Below are 11,023 nucleotides of genomic sequence, written 5' to 3' on the forward strand. Positions count from 1 at the left end.
AGGGGCCTGAACCAGTGTGGGAGTGCCCCCTCAACTGACTTCCCCTTCCACCTTCCCTAGGCTCCCCCCACTTCCAAAAAAGTAAAAACAAAACAAAACAAAAAACCAAAAGAGAACCAAAACCGAATCGAACACACTCACACACATTTGCTGAAGCATGAAGAGACTGGCAGTGACATCCTGATTTATGGGTGACCTTTACCCGGGGTCCAGACTGTCTGATTCATCTGATTCAATTCAGCCAAAGTTAGCTTAACTCTAGTGCTGGGTGCAAACACAATAATGAACCAGGCCTGGGACAGACTGAGAGGAAAAGGGAGGGTCAGGAGAGGGGTAATCAAAAGTGTGAATGTATGTGTTTGGTGGGGTAGGGGGGAGGGGATTTAACTGTGGGGTTTGTGCCCAGACTTAACCCAAGACAGGCACCTGACCCGTTTGCACCATGTCAGGGGGCAGGGGCAAGGAGATGGACAGCAGTCTAAATCAAGTAACCACTTATCATTATAACTTCAGGAGCACCTAAAGACCACCTCTCTGCATCTCTTCCCCAATAACTGAAGTTTTGCAAGCTGACTATTTTTGGACTAAATTATTGCCTAGTTTAAGATGCAAACCCTTCTGGAGAAGCACCTTAAAATACTATTCATGTTCTCACCTTAGCATTTACTAGTTAAAACAGAGATAAAAGATAAAACTTGTGGGATTTTCAATAGTCCAGAAAAGACCACACAAAATATATTCGCTTCCAACTACTTCATTGATTCTCTACATTTCATACGAGGGCACTTCAAACAGTTCGTGGAAAAATAGAATTAAAAGATAATACAAATCTTCTCGTGAACTTTTTGAAGACCCTTCGTATAATCATTTATTTCATGTTTAGAATCTAGGCAGAGTGGGAATTCCCTTACCAGGGGAATATGGTCCACTGGCCACCTCAATCCTTCCTTTGCATAACCACTACCCCCACAGACTCCCTCCTTAAAATGCTCCTCTCTTGGTTTTGAGGACAGCGCTGAGTTCTGGTCTCCTCTCCCATGAATGTTCCTTTTCAAGCTTCCTCTGAGAAAAACCTGGCTTCACCCATTCCCTAACCAATGTCCTTTAAGGCTGCACCCTTGGCTCTCTCCTCTTCACCTTTCTGTCCATGCCCATGCTTCAGGTACCCTATGTAAGGATAGCTATGTGAACTTTAGCACTACATGCTTAGAACAGTGTGTGACATGGAATAGATGCTCAATACATTTGTTGAATGGATGGATGAATGAATGAATGAATGAATGAATGCATCTTAAATCTGTATCCCTGCCCAGGGGTCTCCTGTGGCCAATATCATCATCATTATCTGCAAGCCCTGGAATCTAGTTCGTGTTCCCTAAATGTTGGCCCAGTGAATGAGGCATAGGTTCCCAAGCCTCTCAGGCCCACTTTTTCACCATTTAAAAGTTTCTCCCAGGCAGAGATTATACCTGGTTCACAAAATTAAAGTTGTTTTTTTACTATGAAGTTTCCTCAAAAGACTTAAAATAGAAATACCATATGATCCAGCAATCTCACTGCTTGGGGTGTGTGTGTGTGTGTGTGTGTGTGTGTGTGTGTGTGTGTGTGTGTGTGTGAAAGAAAGGGTATCTGCACTAACATGTTTATTGCAGCACTATTCCTAATAGCCAAGATATGGAATCAGCCTAGGTGTCCATCAACAGATGAATGGATAAAGAAAATGTGGTATGTATACATAGTGGAATACTATTCATTCATAAAAAAGAACAGAGTCCTGTAATTTGCAGCAACATGGATGAACATGGAGGACCTTGTGTTAAGTGAAATAAGCCAGGCTCAGAAAGAGAAATATTGCATGTTGTTACTCATACGTGGGAGCTAAAAAAGTTGATCTCATGGAGGTAGAGAGTAGAATAGTGGTTACGAGAAACTGGTAAGGATAGACCAGAGAGGGGGTGAAGAAACGTTGGTTAATGAGTACAAAAATACAGATATGTAGAAAAAATAAATTCTAGGATTTGATAGCACAGCAGGGTGACTAAAGCTGACAATTTATTGTGTATTTCAAAACAGCTAGAAGAGATGTGGAATGTTCCCAACACAAAGAAATGGTAAATGAATGAGGTGATGGAAATTCCAATTATCTTGATCTAATCATTGCACATTGTGTACATGTATCAAATTATCACACATGCCCCATAAATATGTACAATTATTATGTATCACTAAAAAAAATTAAAGTTGTTTTTGTCAAAGTCTGGCCTTGATGGGGGCAATAATTTAAGAGTATGAGGCACTCTGTCAGCCAGTCAACATTTTCTGACCTGGGGCCTGAGCTAATGCTGGGCATTCAGAGGACTGTGTCATGATCCACTCCCGAGAGGTGCTCAAAACTTGGGGTGGGATGGGGATTTGGGAACCCAGTGGAAGCTGTAGTGGGGAGTGGCTGAAGCACAGGCTAGGACTCTGCAGGCCTGAGCCCTGGCTCTGCTACTGACCACTGACCACTGACCTCCGAGTGGCATGTCCCAGGGCCTCAGTATGGCCCTCTGTAAAAGGAGAGGGCACCCCAGATCATACCCACGTCTTGGGTTTCTAGTGTAAGGGGCTTTCAGGACCCAGGTTAGGGGAGCTGAGGGCTACACAGGCTGTCTCCTTACTTCCGCAGGGGACTTAGGGCTGGGTGTTCTGGATCCAGTCTCCCCTGGGGAGGGGTAGCCACTGACCAAGGAGGGAAGAAGGCGAAGGCTGGGACGTCGTCTGGCGCCTAAATTATGGTAATGAGTTGGGCAGTCCTGTCACTCTAGCTAGGGGAGGAGCCAAGTGTCTGGGAGGAGGGGCCGAGAGAGCCCTGGGGCATGAGAGCGAGAGGGACAGCGCCCGCCCGCTGCAGAGCGAAGGTGTGACCCTGCCTTGGCCCGGAGCGGCACCGCGGGAGCCCGGCCCTGCGCTCAGACTCCCTGTCCCTGCGTGCCCCGATGGGAGCCCCAGCGCCCGCGCTCGGCTTGCTGCTGGCTTGCGTCTGGCTGCCCCGGGGTGAGCCGGCAGGAGAGTCCCCTGCTGGTGCAGCGTCTCTGAGAGAGGAGTGTGGACTCAGGGAGATCGGGGCTGGGGTCACTTTTAGGGGAACGGGCCTGGGCAGTTGGAAAGATGGAGAAAGGGAGAAGGTCTGAGGGAGGGCAGAGGGACAGCCAGGGAGAGGGTCGAGGAGAGAGGACGCGAAGGCAATAGAGGCAGGCCTGTGACCCAAGGGGATGAGTCCCAAGCTAGGCAGGGTGGAAGAGATCTAAGGTGGGGAACTAGAGAGAAGTGGGGCCCAAGCAGTGGGAGGAAAGAGGGAAACCCTTGTTGGAGAAGGGTCACTAGGGAAGGGGAGAAAGGATTTGAGAAGGCTGCAGGGAGAGAGAATGGGGAATGCTGTGCGATGTGGGAGAGGCTTCCTAGCAGGTGGGGGACCGGTGGTGGGAGGCCCCAATGAAGGGAAGCATAGCTTGAGTGGAGAACAATCTCCTCTCCCCAGCTGCAGCACCCACACCACCCGGCAGTGCAGAGCCAGCCCGGGAACCCAGGTGAGTAGCAATGAGTTTGTGGCTGCCCCCCAATCTTTATTCCTGACCCCAGGGGTTTAGCATGGAGGATGGGTTGGGCTTGGCTATGGTGGGGAGCATGGCCCATTTTCAGCCCTCCACACATGCCAGACTTGTTTCTCATCTAGCCACAGCCACCAGGAGGCGACCGTTGCCACAGGGGCTGATACAACAGTGATGGGAGGCCAGGTAAGGGGAGACCTGGGGAAGGGGCTTTACTGGGCAGGAGGTTTATTTCTGTCTGGATCTGAGGCTGGCAGGAAGCTCTGTACGTTACAGGAGGGCTGTCTCTGGAGTTACTCAGAAGGGAACAAACAGGTTCCTAGCATGTCTGAAGTGTGCAAATTCATACAACACTTCTATTCTCACTTTTCTGGTCTCTTGGGGACATGAAGCAGGCTTGATTTTTTTTTTTTTTTTAATGGGAGGTGGGCACCAAGGCCCTTTCAGGAGACAGCTGAGCTCTCCCCTCCCGCAGGCGAAAGTAGGAAGGTGAGAGTTTAGGAGAGTGCAGTTCTCTTCTCCCTGCCTGGCCTGCGAAGGTCCTCGACTCTGTCACAGGCTCCTCTCTGTATCTTGAGCAGTGCCCTGGGAATGCTGCTCTGAGAAGCAAGACAAAAACGGGGCCACCTGGTGGAGGCTGCAAGGAAGGATTGGCTAAGAAGCAGAGCCCTGAGCTACTGTCCTTTGAGTTTTGACCCCTCCCTGTTGTGCACCCTCCCTTTTGCCCACCCTCCTGGGATCCTCTGTGTTTGTTGCAGTCTTTTGCCCACCCTCCTGGGATCCTCTGTGTTTGTTTACTCCCTTTGCCAAACTTCTTTGGTCTCTGGATCAGGTGACTCAAGTCCTCTTTCTAATCCTGGCCAGCATTTGTCTCCTTTCTATAACTACAGACATGTTCCAAATGCAGCCCACCTGCCGCCAGGTCCCCCAGAGCAGCTTGAGCCTCAACTCAGGCTCCCCAGCCCCAGCGATCAGCTTGGGTAGCCCCTTGTGCCAGCAGGTTGGGGAGCATTGTTTATAATAGAAAACAGTGAGTCTCAACTGCTTACCATTTGGAAATAGATAATGAAGGCCCCAAGGGGGTGAGGAGCATGCTTCTTCTCTAATGTGGATTCTCTTGGTCTCTTGTTTCTTGTTTTCCCACTCTTTCAGGTGCCAAGTTTTAGAATCACAGGCAAATACAGTTTGAGTTAAAAGGTAACATAGTTATTCTTTCCATAGATAGGGAAATGCAGGTAGGTGGATGACTTGCCAGGGCCTCGCAGTGACCAGGTGCAGCAAAGTCCCCTGGTGGAGTTAGGCCTGTCTCTCTGTACCACAAATGCCCCATGTGATTCCACGAATCCTTTCATTTTAGTGGGGAAATGATCCTTCCTTCCTTGCTGGTTTCCAGGGTAGGCATACCCCCTTTTCCTTGGGGAAGGGTCACAAATACCTGGGCCAGGTGACCCAGGCAAGTTTCTCATATTATTCCTTAAAGCACCAAGGAGTTAGAAGGGCCCTCCTCTAAGGGGACTGGAGTGGGGTTGGGGGGACTGAGGCCCATGTACCAAGGACACTTCGAGAGCTCCTGTCTGGAATGCCCAGACACTGGAAGTGGGGAAGTGTCCCAGACCAGCAGCTGACCAACCTTCATTTCAATACTGCCCCACCCCTACAGAGTGCAACCTTCCTCCAGAGAATTGGTGGTGTAGACCAAAAAAAATGCATTGCTATTTATAGGAACCTCAATCCAACTGAAATCTAGCATCCCTTTCAGTTATCACTATAGGCTACAAACCACAGGTGTATTAACAGTGTCTGTGATGGTCACCAATAGAAATCACAGATACGAGAATACTTCAGAAAGTTGTTGGAAAAATAGAATTGAAAGGTAATACGAATCTTTCTATGAACTTTATGAAGCACCCTTGTATTTTCCTATCACCTTATATCATTGTTGATGCCTCAAGATAGCATTAATGCTCAATTTTGGCAGTGATAAGTCTTTCTACCAGATCTTGTTATTTAATATGCTAATAAGAAGCACAAATATTACTAAATCACACATTTTTATAAAACATCTTCATAGCTGTGTTGCAGTGTAATTGATTTCCTTTGTAATCTTATGGTTTATTTTATGTATTTAAAAACATTGCTCTGAGAAGATGTCCACATCGGCTTCACTAGATTGTCAAAGGTTCATGGCATAAAAATGATTAAGAATCCCTCGTTGATCCCGAAGACTAATCATTTGAACAGGATTTGAAGAATTCTTTAAAAAGGCTTTGACTCTTTGCAGAAGGGGCCTGTCTTATCCTCATAACACGAGTCTCAGAGGCTATGCCACATCTGAGGTGGGGCGAGGAGGGCATGACACAATGACTGAGTTTAATTAAGAGCTCTCTTGTGGCTGTAGAGTGGGATGAGGGTGGTGACTGTTTCCCTCAGCCCCACCTTCTCCTATTTTCTGTGGTTTCTGAGGGCGGGGAAGATAGGTTACTACCAGGATGGGAGCCTGGCTGCGCGGGCTGGGCCCGGGTCCGGGTCTGCTGGGTAAGGATTGCTGGGAAGAACCCAGGAGCCAGGCAGGAGCCAACATGGGGCAAGAACACCAAAACCTGGCAAAGGATGGGCCGTGACCTCCCAGGGAGCCAAGAGGACAGTGAAGAGGAAGGGTGTACATGTCAGAGGACAAGGTAGAGAGTCCACTTGCTGAGGAGGGACCAAGATCTGGGGTTGGGCTCCAGGGACCCAGGCTCTGAGTTCTTCCTGTGCTCTAAACCATTTGCTGGAGGCTGGAGTTCAGCCTGGGTATGTGGAGATGACAAGGGGGAAATGTACAGAACAAATGCCCACAGTGTGGTTTGTGGCTTCTTGGCCCTGTGAACAGAACACAAGCTCCAGAGGGCTCAGACTTTGTCCCATTCACTGCACCTAGTGCAGTGCCTGGCACACGGTTCTGGGGACATTGTCTAAATGAGGAGGCTGAGCCTCTGAGCTCAGGGGGAGCCACTGTGCTGGGGTCCCACTCCCAGGGGACATGAGACACCTTGGACTGGAGCTCTGAGAGTTTGGCGGGCATGTCATCTAGCTGTGTGCTGCCTGAACACCCATGATGTTGGGGACAGTACTAATTTCAGATGGTTTATGTCTGGAGAGGCCATGTGTTGGGATTTGTGTCTGAACAATAGGGTTTCTTAGCCACGCCTTGCCCTGCTGTCGAGGAGCTGAGTTCTGAGGACAGGGGGTGGCGATCTGTGAGGCGCTGTTCCTGCTTTTGTTGGAAGAGCCCCAAAGGAAGGCTGAGGTGGGGTGGGGGTGAGATGTTCCCCTGACCTGGGGCCAGGGGCTGCTTTTGTTTCTTAGCTCTGCCTCATGTTTGTTCTCCAGACAAGGGGGTTTTGTGGGGGGCTGTGGAGGACACAAAGTTTTACTGGGGAAGAAGGGAGGTGTTGGAGCCTGGAGGAGGGCACGTTTTCAGGCTATGGGCCTCACTGGCCTGTCATGGAACTGCCACTTTGAAGGGTAAAAGCTGAGTCTTTGCTCCTCTGGGCCTAGGACAGGCCTCTCAGAGGAGGCCCAGGGAGGTGGAGTGGCTGTGGTAGGAGGGGCAGGGGAGCTCCCTACCTCCAGGTGATGAACAGGAAGGGCTGCGACCTCCATGAAGGCCACCAGTAGCCAGCCCTGAGGGCAGCCCTTGACTGGCCCTCTTCCTCCTCATGTCTATAAAAGGAGGCTGAAGCCCTGGACTCCCTGGCCAAGTCTTCCTGGGAAAGGCGGCTCCATCGGGCTAAGTGTGCACCGTCGTGTAAGTGGCACCCTCCCTGTGGCTGTGAGCTGTGTGTGGGAGGGCCCTGGCTGCACAGAGGCCTGTGAGCACAGACGGGGGCTTTCCTTGGTCCTCCTGTGGCCTCTTTTCCCTGCTTGGGGTCTCCTTCCCCTTCCCCAGCCCAGCCTTCAGCGCCACCCTGCCTTCTCCCTTCTGCCGGAGCAGCTGCCTCTCCAGAGTCCTGTTCCTGTGACCATGGCTCTGGGGCCTCCCCCCCACTGTCTGCCTCCAGGGGGACTGTGCTTCCGTACTTAGTGCTTGTTTTCCCTCCACCTCACCCTGTGTCTGTGGCCTCTTCCTACTTCCTGTGGCATGGACCTTCATGCTGTCATCTTTTCTGTGGCTTATCCCCTCAGTCTGTCCTGTGTCTGTGCCTACCCCCAGCTCCATCCTATGTCTGTGGCCACTGCTCTCACCTGTCCTGTGTCTGTGGCCCCTTCTCTCCTATGTCCTGTGTCTGTGGCCACTCCACTCCCCTGTCCTGTGTCTGTGGCCACTCCTCTCCTATGTCCTGTGTCTGTGGCCACTCCACTCCCCTGTCCTGTGTCTGTGGCCCCTTCTCTCCTATGTCCTGTGTCTGTGGCCCCTCACCTCACATCGCGGCTCCTTCCCTCACCACTCTCTGCCCTGCTTTGTCTTCTCCTCATCTGTGGCCATTCTCGCTGCTGTGTTGCACAGGCGAGGCCTGTCCACCAGCCCCTGGTCTACACCTTGGCTCTTTCCCAGAGCTGATGGTGCAGTGAGGAAGAACTGTCATGGGGATCTCCAGGCAGTCTCCCTGCTCTCCTCACATACTCCATATTCTCAGTTCCACCTGCCTCGCCTGCTAGCAAGGAACGTAGTTGAGAGAACTGAAGGCCCAGGTGGGGCTGGCCTGGGGGCCACTCGGTGCATGCCAAAGGCAAATCTCTGTATCCCCACTCCACCTGCCTGCCAGGAGGAGACAGGGCTGTGGTCTGAGGCACCCCCCTTGTGCACGCACTCAGGCTAGCTGCTGGGGAATGTTGGGGCTGCCTGTGATGATGGTCTGAGTTCTGTGAGGCCTGGGAGGGCCGGGGCCTGGTGCCCTGGTGCGAGGGAGGGGCTTCATCACCAGGTTCTGCCAGGCTTGGCTGGTGGGGAGATGCCTCTGTGTTTCCCTTGCAGACTTGTTCTCCTGCTTCAATGGGGGTGAGTGTGTGCACCCGGCCTTCTGTGACTGCAGACGCTTCAATGCCACCGGACCACGCTGCCAGATGGGTGGGTCTGGGCTCCATCCCACCCTGGGAGGGGCCATGGGTGCAGAGAAGGCTGGGGGAGAAAGACTGCAGACGCTTCAATGCCACCGGACCACGCTGCCAGATGGGTGGGTCTGGGCTCCATCCCGCCCTGGGAGGGGCCATGGGTGCAGAGAAGGCTGGGGGAGGAAAGGGTGGCCTTGTCAGGGATGGAACCTGCCAGCCTCTGGCTTGGTGACCACTGCAGCTATACAGAGAGGCTCTCTTTTCCCTGCCTCAGTGTACAATGCCGGCCCTGAGCGGGATAGCATCTGCCGGGCGTGGGGACAGCACCACGTGGAGACATTTGACGGCCTCTACTACTACCTCTCTGGCAAGAGCAGCTACACATTGGTGGGGCGCCACGAACCCGAGGGGCAGAGCTTCTCCATCCAGGTGAGACCTCTCCTGTCCTGCTTGTCCAGGAAGGCAACCAGGCTCTGAAGGCTGGGCTGGCCCGGGCTCTGCCTGTCATAGTTAGAGAGACTGACTCCTTCCTCCTCCCATCCCCCAGCTCCTGCCTAGGGAGTCTGCACAGCTCTCGCTCACCCACTCCTGGTTGCTCCTAGCCATTTATTCATTTAGTCACTTACTCACCAAGAACTTATTAAGTGCATACTCTTTTCCTGGTACAAGACTTGGTGGTGGGAGGCCCAGTGGACAACAGTATAGATATGGTCTTTGTCCTCATGGAACTTATAGTCTAATGAAGAAAGCAGACATCAAATGAAATGGATCATTTCAAGTGCAACTGAGTGCTACAGAGGAGAAACGTCAAATGCTACGAGCTTGTGATGGAAACCTAATCTTGTTTATTGGGAAGGCTGGTGGTCAGGGAAGCCTTCCTGGAGGAAGTGACATTTCAGTTGGGATCTGAAGAATGAATTGAAGTTAGCCAAATGAAGAGTGGCAGGGGTGGGGTGAGCGTAAGAACATTCTAGGCAAAGGGAACATTGGGTGCTAAGGGCCTGAGAGGAGAAAGAGCATGGCCCCTCAGCAAAAATGATGGATGTCCTGGATGACTCAGTTTATGGTCCCCTCCTCTAAGGAGCCCCTGACCTCCCAAGCTGGCTGAGGAGCTCTTCTGTGTGTAACTAAAACTCTGCATCATGACCCTGTCATTGGGTTTCTCTTACGCAGGTCTGTTTCTGGGTTGGTCTCTTCTACCAGATGCAAGCTCTCTAGGCTCAGGGGCCATGTCTTTTGGTTTGGTGTTCTTACTGCCTAGATTAGTGCTCAGTAAAAGTCTGTCAAATATACGTATATATGTGTGAGAGTCCCTGTCAGGCTGACCTGATTTACACACCTGCCCCTGGGTTGAGTGGGGAATCACACAGGTCACAGGTCAGTACTCCCCCACCTGGAGGAAAGTCTACTTGGGGAGCCAGCTCTGCTGGAGGCCACCTGGCCAGTACGGAGTTAGGACCAAAGGGATGGGGGTTTGGGGAGATCCTAGTGCTCAGTGTCATCCTTCTGCCGCCTGGGTGTGATCCTTCTATCTCGGGCATAGACTTACCGTGAGGCTGCCCTGGGGCCATGCCTGGATGGGCTGCAAACTTCAGTCAGTTCTCCCCTCTCTGCCTCAGGCTGCCCTACATCAGAGTTTTTCATGACCAGGTCATTTCATGATGGATATATTACAATTACTTAGACTAATGGGTTGCCACACATTAGTGGGTTGTGAAATCAAATTAATGAGTTGCAAACAGCATCAGAAAAAAAAGGAGAAGAAAAAAAAAACGGAAAATATTATAAGAATGCATTACACATTAATAGGGGTAAGCATTATTTTATAAAACTTAAAAAAATTATATATGTATTTCTTACTGTGAGTCATGGTCAAAAAAGCTTGAAAATCATTTGCTTAGACCATGAAGTAGCTTTTGCAGGTTCCGCTTTCAGTTGAAGTGGCTCCAGCCTGCTTAACCACATTTAACAGTAATCTAGTGGAAGTTTCATTCCTGGGAAGGGTTTCCACACAAGACAGGGACACATTTTCAGACCTTTTCTCTAAGATCTGGGAACACTGTGTCGCCACCTGCCTTGGGTCTATGTCCTTTGAAGTATGGGTTCTATGTCTGAGCGGGGGTTAGAGGAGATATGTGTGTGTGACAAGCGACACAGGAGCAACATGTGCCTGTGTGTGCAGGAGAGGACTAGACTCTGCCTGCCAGGGGCGTGGCAGGAGTGGAGAGTATTTATAGTGTGTGCACTGACAGTGCCCTGGGAGTACCTATGCAGGGTGCATATGAGGGTGTGTGTTTGTGTTTTTTTTTTTTTTCCTTTTTGTCTCTTTTTTACTGACCGGTAACGGGATCGCAACCCTCGGTGTCGTGCCCGTACCGGGGACCAGCAATGGGATCGCA

The 11,023-nt window shown here is 51.1% G+C and overlaps 1 protein-coding gene across 1 annotated transcript in view; it reads left to right on the plus strand.

The window, feature by feature from the left end:
• Window positions 1–2,978: 2,978 nt before the first annotated feature.
• The window catches only part of OTOG (otogelin), a gene marked incomplete at its 3' end in the record, with an annotated part of 68,452 nt that continues 60,407 nt past the window's right edge, over window positions 2,979–11,023 (plus strand). Inside the window, 7 exon segments of the mRNA XM_008579715.1 lie at window positions 2,979–3,056; window positions 3,058–3,167; window positions 3,521–3,569; window positions 3,699–3,776; window positions 7,305–7,380; window positions 8,548–8,640; window positions 8,899–9,053. Of these exon segments, the coding sequence (XP_008577937.1) occupies window positions 2,979–3,056; window positions 3,058–3,167; window positions 3,521–3,569; window positions 3,699–3,776; window positions 7,305–7,380; window positions 8,548–8,640; window positions 8,899–9,053 (639 nt within the window).

The sequence above is a fragment of the Galeopterus variegatus genome, unplaced genomic scaffold (genome assembly GCF_000696425.1).
Source record: "Galeopterus variegatus unplaced genomic scaffold, G_variegatus-3.0.2 Scaffold1946, whole genome shotgun sequence".
NCBI classification, from domain to species: Eukaryota; Metazoa; Chordata; class Mammalia; order Dermoptera; family Cynocephalidae; genus Galeopterus; species Galeopterus variegatus.